At 34.2% G+C, this 16,243-nt stretch overlaps 1 protein-coding gene across 1 annotated transcript in view; it reads left to right on the top strand.

Annotated features, from left to right (window-relative positions):
- The window catches only part of Abcd1 (ATP binding cassette subfamily D), a 632,582-nt gene that overhangs the window by 156,411 nt on the left and 459,928 nt on the right, over window positions 1-16,243 (top strand). Inside the window, exon 3 of the mRNA XM_081759525.1 lies at window positions 5,071-5,245. Within this exon, the coding sequence (XP_081615651.1) occupies window positions 5,071-5,245 (175 nt within the window). The remainder of the gene's footprint in view (window positions 1-5,070; window positions 5,246-16,243) is intronic.

Raw genomic sequence — 16,243 nt, 5'->3', positions numbered from 1 at the left:
GCATTTTTGGATTGTGTATGCGTGACTTCCTTTATGCTGACAACGACTACCATCCTCAGTTTCTGAAATTCGAAATAGGGCCTGTTGAAATTTAGGTTTTTCGCGATTTTAGACAGCCCTAGCTCTGAAAGTATGCACTTTTTCGCAATAGGTTCATATGAACTTTTTCGCTTATTTTGATGTGAGGAATCACCTCTTAGTTTGTCGGTATAGTTCGTTAACACCCTGTATATATACAACTGATGTATTTTAATGTAATTATTTTGTATAATTTTTCGTACATCGCGTAAAATAAAATTTAATAACGAAAAAAGGAATTTATCCAAATGAGAATCGAACTCATGACCTTACGATTTGAACTTCAACGGTTTACCACTGACCTAAAATGACCACTGTAGTGGAGCTTCTTTTAACGAAATGTAACTGGATTCACAAGACAATGACATTCATATCCATTGCAAACGCTGTTTTTGTTCATCTTTGTGTGTTTTATTTTACTACGCATGCGAGAAGTATGTTCGATGTCTTTCTTTTCGTTCTTGTTTTACGTATGGAAATCAAAATGACAAAACGAACGTGTGAATACATAGTTTCGAAATATTATATCAGTAAGTATTTTAATCAATGTTAGTTTTTTCTTCGCTTAGTACCATTCCAAGATGTATTATTATATTTAAAAGTAGAAAGAAACACATCTGCAAAATTTTCTCGATTGCTAAGGTTGGCTTGGAGATTCGAACCAGCAGCCTTGGTTTACTGTTTTCCGAAGATGCCGAAGTTGGACTTTTGCTTCAAAACAGCAATAAGGAATGCGAAATTTTTGCCTCAGAACAGCAATAAGGAATGCGCTCATCCTTTCTGGAACAAAGTATACATCAATAGGTTACCTATCAGATTTCAAGTCCAAAATGTGTAATTTGAAGTAGGGATTAACCAATCAGATTTCACTAAAGTTAAAATTACACCAATGACTAGATTATGAGTTGTCACTGAAGTACAAATTTTGAAATTGATATCTAAAAACTTTGATTTTTGGCACTTTTATACTTCGAAAGGACATAAGTTGGAGCATCCAAATTTACCAGAGTCCTAAAGAACAATTAGGTATGTTTATTTATTTTTGACAATTCCAATTTTTAAGGATGAGTCAAATGTACTTCTCGCTGTATTCATGTTCAATGAAAGACAGTGGGATCTTCTATTGATAATGTTACAATCTATGTTAGTTTACGTTAAGCACAACACTCAATTTTCACACCTCATACTAGAACATTAGCCAAATTTTATTTCTAACAATTTCCAAATTGAAGGGTGTATCCTTCCTAAAATTGAAGGGAGTACATCAATATACCTAAATTAAAACTTGACTTTGCACTTAATCATATAATCATGTGGTGGCAGTAAAACCTCATCTAAGAAAGTAAATTAGATCAATAACATTCAAAGTTTGAATTTTTGGTAATTGTTTACTGTAGAAGGGGGTAAGCAAAGCGACCCACATTTACATAGTCATATATATGAATGGTAGTGAACGTTTACCAATTTTTTTTTTGACAATCCTAAACTCAAGGAGTGATCCCATGAAACCTTTCCAAATGTTAAGAATGAAGCGTGTTCTTTGAAAAAAGAATGAACACTTGTATTAAATCATATCATCATAAACGTTTATAAAGAACATAAATTACGTCAATAACCGACCACGGGACAATACTAATATTTGACATCTTTTTTACTCACAAAAGGAATAAGACCACTCAAATTTACAGTGAGTCTTAGAGAAGATTTATCAAATTTTATGTTTTGACTGTTCCCAAATTTAAGGAGTTGTCCTATGTACTCTTCCCAGAAAATTAAGGGACATCAAGGTTCCCATGTATTATATATATATATATATATATAAAGAATGGATTCCTATGTTCACACTTAGAATTTTATAAGATAATAAGGCCTTATCAAAGGGAAGGTCAAAAGCCGCCAAATTTTGACTTTTTTATTCCAATTTATTTTAAATTCAATTTATACCATGAAAGGGAGAGATGAATCACCCAGGCGTATATATTTAGGTCCTTGAGAACATTTATCAAATTTGGTTTTTGACAGTTCCTAAATTAAGAGGTGGTCCTATGAATCATTCCAAATTTAAGAAAGCGTCCATGTACCCACGTCCCATAAAATAGAATATACCCTTGTATTTAATCATAACTAACTAACTAAACTAACTCTATGGCCTATGGAACCTGGAGGTTCAATGCCGCGTTCACAAAAGCTCTCCACTGACTTCTATCCTTAGCTAACTGCATCCAGTTTCTACTTCGTATTCCAATCTCTGAGAGATCCATCTTAATATTATCCTCCCATCTGCGCCTAGGTCTTCCTAATGGTCGTTTTGCGATTGGTCTTCCAGTCAAGACTTTGAAAGCGTTTCTACTTTCTTCCATTCTAGCTACATGACCTGCCCACCTTAGCCTCCTAGACTTGACAACCCTAACAATGTTGGGTAAACCGTATAAATTATGTAGTTCTTCGTTATGAAGTTTCCGCCATTCCCCATTCCCGTTCCTCTTGGGTCCGAATATTCGTCTCAGGATCTTGTTCTCAAATACTTTCAGTCTATGTTCTTCCCTGAGCGTAAGCGACCATGTTTCGCAACCATACAGAACAACAGGCATGATTATGGTTTTGTATATTTTAAGCTTCAAATTCCTCGACAGAATTCGCGACGACAAGAGATTTTGAACCGAATAGTAGCACGAATTCCCTGCTTTTAGTTGACATTTAATTTCTACGTGAATATGATTTTCCTCTGTTAATATTGATCCTAGATATTTGAAACTATCCACTTTATCAAAAGAATTATTTAATATTTTAACGCATCCACAATTTGCTGTATTACGGTCCCGACGCACTTCCATGTATTTAGTTTTCTCTGCATTTACTTCTAAACCCATGTCCCTGCAAGCGTTTAATAAGATCTCTGCATTTCTTTCTATTCTCCTGTCATCCCCTATTAAATTTACATTATCAGCATATGCCATGACCTGGTGAATACCGTTCAACTGTAGGCCCTGGTTGCTATCTTTGATTTTCCTTATAGCGTACTCCAGAAGAAAGTTAAATAATAATGGCGACAACGCATCTTCTTGTTGCAGGCCATTTTCGACGTGAAAGCTCGTGGACAAAAATTTTCCTACCCGGACTTCACTTTGGGATTCATTTAAACATATTTTGATCTAATTAGCTTTCTCGGTATTCCAAGTTCTGTAAGAACGTTGTATAATGTTTCTCTCCTAACCGAGTCGTACGCCTTTCTAAAATTAATAAATAGTTGTACCGGGGTAGTGTATTCCCACTTCTTTTCGAGTATTTGTCGAATGGTAATAATTTGGTCGATAGTTGATCGATTTCGTCTAAATCCGCACTGATAATCTCCAATAATTTCATCTGCGTATGGGGTCAATCTTACTAATAGAATATTTGAAAGGATTTTATAGGATGTTGACAGAATAGAAATGCCTCTATAATTATTACAGTCAGTTTTGTCGCCTCTCTTGTGAATTGTAACAATGATTGATTCTTTCCACTCTTTTGGCAATTCTTCCTTGTTCCAAATAAGGAGAATTAGTTTTTGTATCTTGTTCCACAATTTTTCGCCTCCAGCTAACAACATAATATGATAGAACTTTATCGAAGAAGATAAATTAGGTCAATAACATACGAAGTGGTACTATGTATTGCTGACATTTATATTTCGTCTTTTTTACTCATAGGAGGGGAGAATGAGGACCAATGGAATTTGTAGAACTGTATATTTGGGTCCTAAAGAACATTTACTATATATTATTTTTGACAATTCCCAAATTTAAGGGGTGGTCATATGTATTCTCCCAAAATTTAAGAGAGAAGCATCAATATACCTATGTGTTATGAATGAATCTTTATACTCAACAAGTTAGTCATATAAGGTAATAAGGCCTCACCAGAAAGAAGAAGAAAAAAGTCGATAACCAACCACGTGGCGAACACATGACCGTACTGATATTTGGCTATTATTTAGCCAGAGAAAGAAATAAGCTGAACCACCGAAATCTACAGTAGAACCTACCGAACATTTACCAAATTTTGCTTAATTTTAAGAAATTTACCAAAACATACAGAAGTTTACACCCTGGTCCTATACTAGGATACCAAATTTTTAAATTTGGCAATTTCTAAAATTTAATGGAGGTGGTCCTGTGTAATGTTCCCGAAATTTAGGAGTGGGCCAAGGTAGCTCTCCCAAAATTTACATGGGGTGGTCCTGTACATCCGTGGCCATGGTTCCTTGATCAGGGACCCAGCGGTACTGAAGTGTCCTCAGGTGACCCAATTACTACTCATATAGCTTTGATGCTAAAGATGATCCTAAACTCAAACCAATTAGTTTATCAATAGAACTAGGAAATTATGTATCTTAATTATAGTTTTTCTTTGAACAGGCATTTCTATAGAAATGCACTCAATGTATGTTAATTGTTTATAATTGAAATGGGAACTCTCTTGTGGATATATGGTTAGCATACGCAGACCTTGGACGCGGGAAACATGGATTTAAGTTTAATGGGAGATCAAGTAGTTTGGATGCCGCGGGTGTTGAACGGGCCACTATTCTCCAAATCAGCAACCAACCGTGATAGATGATTATAGCTTAGTTATATCAGAAACTAAAATTTTATAATTTAAAAGGATTTTGGACGATTTTCTAGCTTTTAGCGGCAGTGGTCATATTCTAACAAACCACCTCAGGTTGTCGCATGGTAAGAGACTTCCTTGTATTATTTTACATTTAAAGGTGTGAAATGTAGTAAATAAGAGTGTTGTTTTGTTATGAGAAAAAAAAGTAATTATAGTATTTACCTATATTTTTATTCATCTATCATAAATTCAAGTTGATTAAATATCGAGTATATACCATATTTCACAGCGTAAGAGCAGAGATTGCATGTGATTTTCTTCTTAATAAAGTTTTGTGTTATAGTGTTCGGCAATTTCATTACCATATTATGGAATTCATATTTTTATTTATATTTCCAGGTGGAATTGAAACATTTACAACATGCGTACAAATCATTGGTTGAACATATGAACAGCATTTTCTCACAACGTTTATGGTATGTTATGCTCGAACAGTTTTTGATGAAGTACATTTGGAGTGGTACCGGCATGATAATGGTCTCATTACCAATTATAATGAGCTCTAGGAGTGATGGTAAGCATAAATATGTTATCCACTTTCATATAATAACTAAAATAAAATAATAAGTGTCATTTTATCACACATTGAAGTGTTCTTTGTTTATATTGTTTGTCACGAATGATAGAAAACAACCCATATTATGTGTGTAGGTAAACAAGTATTTATTTGCCGTGACTTGACACGAAAATAATGAAGATAGTTCATATAAGTATTAAGTACGTAAAGATTTTACATTTTGTAAGATTAAAATGTTATTCGGATGCATGCAGTGTGGCATACTGGCCATTTTCCTGTTCGCAGCGATTGCTGGCGATATGAAAATCTGCTCAATATTAAATCTCGGAACAAGAAATCATAACAAAATAAGTTATCTGTTGTTTTCCTTTACCTGTATATATCTATTTAGTTAGTATTTTATTATATAAAACCGAATCTGAGTTTGTCTGAACCCATCACGCAATAACTAGTGAACAAATTAAAATGATACTTAGCACTATTATAAACTTTAGATTACTCAAGGATCACATGCTATTAAATTGATAAAATGCTTATCCTAAGGACAGAGCAGGACGGGAGTGACATCGTATGCGTAAACTCGAATCACTCATTAACTACTGAAGCAATGATAATGATACTTGGCAATATTTGTTATTAGTGTTTGAACCCTTATCAAAATAGCAAATTTGTACATATTTTGTTGATTTTTCACTTGTCTGCAGATCTGGTACCATAGCACACGATGAGGCTTTGACTAGTTGTGCCATCTGTTGTGTGCAAACGAAAACGCAAAACCGTAAAATCGTGTGTTTCTATCGGTAAGAGTGAAGTAAAGAATCAGAAGATCCTATATGGGAAAGAATGCGGTGAAGTACTCTCAGACTCAACCCACTATGCAATATCATTAGAAATATGTATTAGTCTGAGAACTTGAGCGAACACATGTAATATTTTTTTTCAGTGAATTATGAAGCAATAAAGGAAGAAAATTACGATTACCATTTTTTAGACATAAGATATGATATTTTTATTGATTAAACAATATTCAACATTGTTTTCTGCGTTCCGTCGTTTTTTCGCGTCGTGTACTAATAGGAAAGGAAGACCAAACGTTAAAGAAAATGATTTTTTTTCGAGTGTAAATAAACAAAATTTCATGAAGTGAAATGTGTTTAGTGCACTTCTAGTAAGTATTTAGTTAAGGCATCTCGAGACAGGATTGTATAATTTTTGTATTATACGATTGTGTGCGTGGTATAAAATTACGTAGGGGTACGACACGTCCCCGACCTTTAGAGTGAATATGTTGGGAAGTTATGACAGGTCTAATTGAACTTTACGAGTGTCTACGCTTTTACGTTAAATAAGACTTTAAAGTGGTCGTCCATGGAAACAGGATAAATAAATAAATCACTCCAACCAAATAATGGTCTCGGACAGCTTCGGTAAACGGCATCGGACAAAGGCACTGTCGGAAACCGATCAATTATCGTAATAACATGCTTATCCTAAGTGGGAGCAGGGGGTGTTGATACTACAAACTGAGTGTTGACACACGACAAACTGAGTGTTGACATTAGAAATGATCGAAACCGGCCGATATTAGTGTCCAATTCATTGTTTTCGGGTTCAGTGAGATGAATAGTGACACTTCCGATGCCAATTAATTCAAAATCCATCCCAAGTCGCCATACAGGTAAGGGCTGGGTGTGTGTATGGTGTGATATCACGGATTTTTTTTATACATTTCCATTGCAATGCGTATTGTAAGTAGATGAAGGGGTTCAAATACTTTACTTAAACGTATTCTTCTCGTCAAAAGAAGGGACGTTTGAGCTAGTAATGAAATAAATACAAACGAGAGAACCAAACTATAGTCTTTTCCAGTGAGAACGTAACTTTTGTGAAAGAATAATAATTTATTTCTGATTTGGTGTGGTTCTCTCGAAGAAGTTATTTCTTTAATTCATTATTCTAAGGAGGCTCGGCGATCATTGTATTAGTATTTCAAAAATCGTTACGAACCACATCCAGAATTTTCTCAAGAAACTTCGTCAAATCTAAATGACATGAGTGATTAAAGATTTAAAATTCTATACTCACGTGAATTTTAAGATGTTGCATCTGTGAATATATCTTTGAAACTAATCCAAGAACAAAAACAACTCGCTTGACCTTGTTGTAAAGAAACTATACGCAAATGAAATTGCCAATGAAAGTCAAAATTATGTTACATAAACACTTCCAAGGTAACGATTTTAAAGAAAAAGAAAAACATTTTTCCTTTAAGTCAAAAAACAAGTGCAAGCATGTGCTTATCCCAGACTCCAAAATAGTCTTCGAACTAGTATATAAACTAGCAGTTTTAAAACAGTGTCGTCATTCGATCATTCAACGATCATTTGTATTATCGCTCCTTCGGAATCATCACAATTCCAGGACGACTATGGAGAACTTTTACAGACTGTGAGTATGCTTTGTGCACTTTTCTCTCAAATGACTTGAAATGTGTGAAGTGAGCACTAAATTCTATGTCGTAACACGAGAGAACCAAAGGACAATTTCCTTATCAATTCGAACTCCGAATTGTTATGGTATACTACCTGTATCATATTGTTGCTTTTAACTATTTTATTCAAATGGTGTTGGTTTTATATTCTTTGTATACTTCAATAAACTCACTCTTATATGTGACACAACTTGTTTATTGTACCATAAACCACATCCTGTGAGTTATGCAACATTAATAATATTTTAATCTTATGAATCTTATAAACGTGACAGTTATGCATCATTTTACTCCAAATTGAACGAAGACTTATATTGTTCTTTTTATGGTTAACTTTTATTTTAGAAATAACTAAAAGTCAGCACTACGTAAATAAAAAATGTGACAGTCAGGCATCAGAATACTTCTTTTCAACGAAACATTGCACTGAGTTTTCACACTGAATTTGTTGCTTTATCGTATAACAGCAGAAAGTATCTCGTGTTGTTATGGTCAGTTTCTCAAAATTTAAACCCATAAATGATTCAAAATATGCCAATTCAGTCTGGTCTGATTTTCTTCTTAATCGTAAACAACATTGGATTTGTATATACAATTACAATCATGTCTAAAACTTAAGGAAATGTGCGGATATCAGTGATAATCATGGTACCTTCTGTTCACAAAAGCCTAGATTGTCTTCCAGAGGGAAAGTCCAATAAAATGACCTTGGAGCCTTACGACCTTCTTTTCAGTTTGGATCATTCTTCCTGTGTTTTTACCAGGTCAGAGGTGAAAATTGAACGATAAGTAGAGAATAAATGGGGACTGAAGCGCAATTTCATTTAGCCACATTTTTGTTTATAAATCTTACTCCCCAAATTATCCTAGCAAAAAAGCATACAGATCCTAATTTTTGGCAATCGATATAAGGTGGACCAAAATATAAAATATTTAGTAAAGGGATTCTAGCACATTTTTATATATAAATCTCATTTACCAAATTATCCTAGTGCAAAAACCATTTAGAAAAGGCATTTAGGTAATCAGTTTTATAGCATTTAACTATCTATAAAGTATGCTTATGTCTAGATTTTAATTTATTATTTTATTATTACATTATTATTTTTAAAACAGCTCGATTATAAATTACATTTTATGTAAATTTATACCATGAAAAATTTCTCTTTTGAATTCTCTTCGGGAGAAAATCGATCCTTGTCACTTCAAGAAGTGACATCTATCAGTAAAGCGTTGAAGTGAAACACGAACAGCACAATTTATTGAATATGTGAATAACTGTTTGAACCTAGCTAACTACTCACATGGACCGGCAAATTTAAAACATAATTATAATAAAATTTATGTCTCAGTTCCTATGAGAGATAGAGGTTGATATTGCATTTTTGGTAGATTGTCACCACTCAACCTATAAGCATTGCCCATTTATATAATAAAAATCATTAAGTCTAGTGAAAATGATAGATGGTAACACTGCAAACCATAAAATTAAGATATTCGAAAAATTAAAAATACTAGCGTAATATACATAAAATTTCGAAACATTTGAAATAACATTTTTTTCCAAAAATTAAAAATAAACTCGTAAAAAATTAAAAATCCCGAAACATCCTTTTTTTGCTTTACCACAGCTATTTCTAACCCAATTATACCTTCATACTCACTATATAATTTGATTTTTTTTAATAATAAAATTTATTCGAAAATCAGGAATAAACCAGTAAAAAATTCAAAATTCCGAAACTTTTGATTTGTCCTGGCGCAGTTATATATTTTCGGATTTTAAAAAGTTCAACTAAAATCAATAAGAAATTAAAACAGATTTTTTAAAATTATTAATGGTTGATTAAGTATAAGGATAAAATTACAAAATCAGTTTATCGGCTTTTATAACCATAAAAACCTTTAAATTTTTACAATTATATGTTAATTACAAGTCAGTATATTGAGAGTGGAATCTTCTATTTACTTTATTTACTTAGTTTTCTATTAGAAATAGTGATCTCTTAAACTGTATCACCAACCTAAAGCTCATTTTTTGTATTTAAAAAGGACATTGGGAAAAACAGACTTAATTTTGAACTTTATTAACCAACCCTTGTAGTTAAAAGGGAACAACTCTGATGCTTTCTTCATCGGTTTGGTATTTCGTACATTAGTGTTGGTAGGCCTTACTTCGATTTTTACGGCCATATATGGCCGAGGAACAAGGACTGTTCACGTGATAATAACGTGCTTAGTGAATGTTCCTTTGAGTCTGATTTTCGGAACAATCGCTTTCCACCTACGCACTTTTATAACCAAAAGCTTATTGGATAATAATTCTGGTCCCGACGCTAGGAGTGAACATCGGGTTTTTCCCGGTTGGCCATATACAAGCTTTGGTTTGCTAACTAGAACGCTGAGTGTGTTTGGTACGCGTGCCTGTTTGGCATTTTCGAAGAGCACCCACCAAGGCGAGTGGGGTGCGTTACTTTCCAAGAGTAATAGAAGGAAGCGCTTCCCTTGGAAGAGTTGAGCTAAAGTAAAAGTTTGATTTTGTAAGTTACATATAGTACGTGCTAACATTCTCAAGTTTGTCTGTAATATCAGTTCTTTCGTAATAAACGTTTGAGTTCGAACCAGCGAGTAACAAGAAACTAAGAGCATCAGTTAAGACGATCACGCACTTCTATTAGCGGGAAGCTGAATTGGGATCCCGAAGTTAACCTACGCCGCTCCAAGCTCATCTTGGCCTCAGCCTAAAAACCTTCTGCGGACTTATCGTCTGCTGAATTCTACCCCAGGACGAGTGATATCAGCTGACCGGTCGAAGATTAACTGTGAGTAGTTAAAACATTGATTCGTTAATATATTTAAAAGCCATCACTTCGTTGAACGTACTCAAACAGAATTAAGAGAAAAAAGGTTAAAATAATCAAAGAACGCCAATAATAGTTTCTCGATTGCTTGTAATTTTCTGTATCATTAATTGTATATTTCGTATCTAAGGAATATTATACTTTTACATAGTTTAACTAGGTTTTGTGATTTATATTGTAAAGTAATTCTCGTGCGTTAATATTTGTGCTAAAATTAACCATTTATACATATTTTGTTTTACGGTACTTATATCTTATTGAAACCGAAGCTGGGCACACAGATCAATAAAATATAAGTGCGGAAGTGATCGTGACCTGCCGTGGTAAAGCTGGGGTGAAAGCAAATGAAATTTAGGTTTACAGAATTTTAACACCGGCGGGAAAACGCGATTACAACTGAGTCTGTTGATCATAATAGTTCAAAGGAAGTAAACGTCCATTAATTTCAAATACATTTTGTGTTGCACGTCTTTGACAATTACATTAAAACTCCTTGTAACAATAAACTTTTGAAGTTCCATACTAGTAACTCACTTTCTCTTAAAACGTTTTTAAAAATTTTAGTTTTTTACTTTTTAAATTCATTTTGAAAGTACAATCGGTGCATCTAGATCTTTAAACCCTTCACACTAAACGTCTAGTGCTATCCCAATAACCTCAAATGTTGATTAGTTTCATCCTCTATGTTAGTGTAAATGTATTTGCAGAGGCATAATTTCACTTTATTGTATTATTCCTGTAATATTGAACATTTCCACTGACTTTTCCATAGTAAAGGGACTCGACATTCGAACACCCTGTATCTCGAAAACGAAGCGGCATCGGACCCATGTTTATGGGAACATTTTTTACTTATTTGGATATCCGCAATCACCTCGTCACTTTTGGCCATGCATTTCTATCACATCCTGTATATTTTTAACTTTACAATGATCAAATTTACTATTATCTTTTGTTTTATCTAGACTTCTACCAGTATGAAATGGTAGTATTACAAATTCAGGTATATCAAATTGTCTCGAGTTAAGTTGTGTTCTTACATTCAGGATGTCTACTGATCTGGAAAATCTGGAATTCATTTTTGTGCCTGGAAAACCTTGAAAAAGTCTGGCATTTAACAACAGACTTTTTTTTTTTTTCAATGTTACGACCAATGTGGTACCAATGCTAGTTCTTAATGGTAGTACGAAGTTCTTGCTTCTATGCATATGTGTTACGTATGCCTTTTCCCATATGGCATACGTAACACTTTCATTTTCATCAGGATCAATAATTAAAGACTGCACACTCATTCCTTCCACTCCAGGACATTCACCACATTCTTGAAGAATACAGTAGTCATCTTCTACAGATCATACTACTAAAGGAAATACGTCACTCATGACAGCTTCAATACAGGCTGCAATACATGCTTGATTTGTAGCAGCTAACTTAAAATTTGCACCAGACAGACAGACAGACAGACAGACAGACACACACACACACACACACACACACACACACCCCTGTTTGTCTACCCTACAAAAGGCGTATGCGAGCTGGGCCATAGGAAACCGAGTATGCATTCATATCTGCTTTATTAATGGAGCTATTTTCCTGATTCGCTCCCAAAAGTTGCGTCATCGACAAAGCTACATTTCCAGAGGCACCAGAATGCAGTATCTCGTCCTTGACTGGGTACGTACAAGTGAGCACCCAAACCAACTGGGCATTTGCAAAACGAGTAAATGTAACAAACGAAGACACTAACAAACAAACAAAGATATTGTGTGTAAAATGTGTAAAATGCGAGTTCAGTGAGTAAATTTGAGCAATGCAATTAGAGCAATTGCTTTAAACACTAGTTAACTTTGTAACAAATGAAACACATGGATTAATGCTGTTGACTTTCTTGGGTCCTCCAATTTCCTTCCACATTTCCTTTGCACCAATTATTTCATAATCATTCACTCTCATTAACCACCCGTCGGTTATAAGCTATAGAGTATAACCAAGGGATGTAAAACTAGAAATTTCATTTCATTTCATTTCGAATGGAATAGCGCATTGATTCCATCCCCCCGGGGAAGTTAGTTTGTGGTGGACAAAATCGTTTCCATGGGTTTTCTCGGAGGACTCCCATTTCCTTCCACATTCTCATTCCACTAATTATTCCATCACCATTCACTTGCCTTAGTCATCGCCTCCCGTAATCTAACGGGCATAATCGTGGGACGTTAAACTGTAAGATTTCATTTCATTTTGAAATGGAATTGCGAGACTAAGTAGGGTTATATCTGTGTGTGTGTTTGATGAAGGTTATTGTTTCTTTCTGCACCGAGGCTTATGAGAGGGAGACCTATAGTTCAAGGTGGAATCCGAACCACTATAATAGTTCAGATTTTATAATTGCTTCCATGAGACAATGTGACCAAAGAGACATGTGCCAGCTACAAAGCCAGCGGGAGAACAATATTATATGCCTACAAGAAACACCGAAACAAGATACATTATTCATACCAGGTGGGAGACCCGGGTTCCCGGCGGGAGCTCATGTGTTTCGGATTCCAATTTAATCAGTAGGTCCCGTCTCATATAGCCTCACTGCTGAAAGGGACGTTAAACACAAAATCAACTTAACTATTCGTACCATCGAATTTAATATTTATGTTATAACGTCGAAAATTAAGTACTAAACGGCAAGAATACTGCAAAACAAGATATAATATAAAACAATAAAACGAAACAGGCAGTAAGTTTAAAATTGACAAGGGAGGGATTTTAAAACGTTAAGACATTATCATGTTACTTGCATTAACACTTAGCAACAACACACAAATATACTATTATACTATTGAACTAATATACTATTAGTTCATATAATATGACTAATATACTATTGAACGTCGTAATCTTGCATCACTTAAAACTTCTGTTGCTCTGGAATATTATAATTTATTTGTCTAATCGAATCAATTTATCTATTTTACTATTTCATCCGTAGTAACTATGAAACAAACCATTGCTTATTCTAATACGCAATGTTTTCAATTTTAATGCGAATGGTTAGCAATAATCTGTGCATTCACTTTTTTGACAACTTTTTTTATCCGTCTGTCATCACATATTTACAGTACTCTTACATATTTTTTTTTTACTTCGGTCTCTCCATGAAATCCATATATTTGCTCCCAAGGGATTCAACTGTTAATTTAATGAGAGAATGTCGAGACCATTGGAATCCAAAATTAGTGACCAACAAAACTTGATCCCTGGCTTCTACATATGCACCATTGTTCTCTCGGTTTTCTGTCCTACCGGCTTGCTTCAAAGACTCACTGCCCTTACGAACTATTGCGAAACTCAAATGCTACTAAATGATTCATATAAGCATTATATAACTACCTATGAGATTTCGTAGTTGACTTCCCAACTTCGTGGAACAAAACCTAATTGCAACGTCCTATTCATTAATAATAATTATTATTATAATATAGAGATGCAAGGCCTCGGAAAAAACCGGCTTTTTTGGGAAAAACTCGATTTTTTCTGCTTCGCTTTTTTGCTTGGGAAATTTTGGGCTTTTTTCAAAATTCTGCTTTAAATTGATCAAGCAGATTTTGTTTCGCTTCTCTATAATACAAAAAGTCATTTAATTAGTGGCTGATGCCGATAATAATATAAAACCTGGAAAATAAACCATGAATTTCGAAAAGATATTTCAAACAATTTTACTTCTCAACATATTTACATGATGAATTCCAAAGGATTAACCAATGTATATAATAAGATTTTTTTAACCTCCTATATACAAAAGTAAGCAGGGTTGGCAAGAACCATAGTTGTTTTTGAAAATGCCAAAAACCCGTTTTTGAAGGGGAGTTTAAACTAGGTCTTTTTGGTCTAAACCAGGTTTTTGGGGTTTAGATATTTTGCTTTATGTATTTATATTACATATTCACGGAAATAAGTTTGTTTTGCCTTGGTGTTATTATGCAACAACAGGGTTATGCTGGAAGAGGTCGCATAAGCTTAAAGAAGTCCGGTCACTAAATTTCTTAAATTGGGAAACTCACGGCCTAGCCATCGGGAAAATCCCGTCATTACTCTAAATGTAAAACAATAATGGAAAAATCCTGTTATTGCTTTGCGTGTAAAATTTAAAGGTCAACGTATCATAATCAATACGCTAAAACTGAGGTATTAAATAACAAATTTAGTACGTACATATCATTGAAAGTCCAATCTAAGCTAATGTTGGAAGCCACGTAGGCAATCGATAAATTATGCCAATTTCTATCAATATATTTAAGCAACCTTGGCTTCTTTATAAAATAACAGGCATTCAGGCATGCAGAAATATACAATTTGGTTGCGTTTCGTATGTTCAGGCTTAACATCCTTACGTAATATCGAGGTTATCAAGGAGAAAACTCGCTTAAAGTTACATCCGAACCGCTACTTTGTTTACACATGAAAGAAGGGTTGTGGTTCAACCGAGAATTGAACATGGTGAAAAGGAAATAAAACTAATGCAGATTGTTTGATGTGTGGAAACATCACCATGAAGTTCACACGATTCGCATTTTTCGTTCTTTTTATTTTTTTTGGTTTTAACCAGTTGTTTATTTAAGAAAAAGAAAAAAACAGCTGGTGTAAACCAGCCAAAACTAAAAGTAAATACTTCTTTTTAAAAAATACACAAACAACTAGCAAAATTCTATGTAGTATTTTTACTTCAAAATATTCCATACCCTCTTTTTGGAACAAAATAAAATTAAAATAAAACATAAGAGAAATACTTAAGATTTATATGATACTCTTAAAGGCTGCACAGCTAGAGCTTTTCGTTCTCTATATTCATGAAATGCTATAGTTTTCTATAACCACCATTACGGTTTACTCAGTCCTCAAGTTTTTTTTTTGAATTTTTAACAAGAGTGATTCGACATATGAACGGGGTGAGGAAAGAACATGGTAACCCACAATTTTACTATTTTAAGAAATTAGAGATTTTCTGCTGCACAATGCATTTTGAAAGTCGGAAAGCAGATTTTTCACATAATACTATACATGAAGGACTGAACGAAGCGGGATGCGTTGCTGTCTATCTGCTGCATAACTCAGCAATTGAAAATTAGTTGGATACCATGTTCTTGGCTCACACCCTTCATATCATGACGGAACTCTCCCCACCCCACGACCACCAAAAAAAAAAAAAAGGACTATGGAATATATTTAAGTTAAGGTAAATACAACTGCACAACAAACATGACCGAGTGGAGCTTTTGCGCTTCTATCGGGAAGTTCGGGATTCAACCCAGCATTCGAGCATTCTGACAAAGCTTTTCTTCATTCTATCTGTGAAGTAGAAATAGTGCGTGTACTGTGAGTTGGCCGACTACCTTGCGTTATTATTACTAATTACCAGCAGTGACTGTTTTGCGAAGGTTAGAGGGGTGTTCTTTCGGACTGAAGCCTGTTCCCCAAAATTACGGACTGTCTAAAACAAAGGAAATATCTATTAGTTATGCCTTTACTCATAAACTTTAAGTTCCCGTCAAATAAAAATTACGAATGTTCAGAAAAACTAAACATTAGTAAGAAAATCCCCTCCCAAAATACTCTTCCAAATCCGCCACTGATTCTCAGTATAAAATGATC

Source organism: Thermobia domestica, chromosome 5 (assembly GCF_964235325.1).
Source record: "Thermobia domestica chromosome 5, izTheDome1.hap1.1, whole genome shotgun sequence".
Classification (NCBI taxonomy): domain Eukaryota; kingdom Metazoa; phylum Arthropoda; class Insecta; order Zygentoma; family Lepismatidae; genus Thermobia; species Thermobia domestica.
Note: the sequence above shows the minus strand (reverse complement) of the source record. Positions and strands in the feature narration are given on the sequence as shown.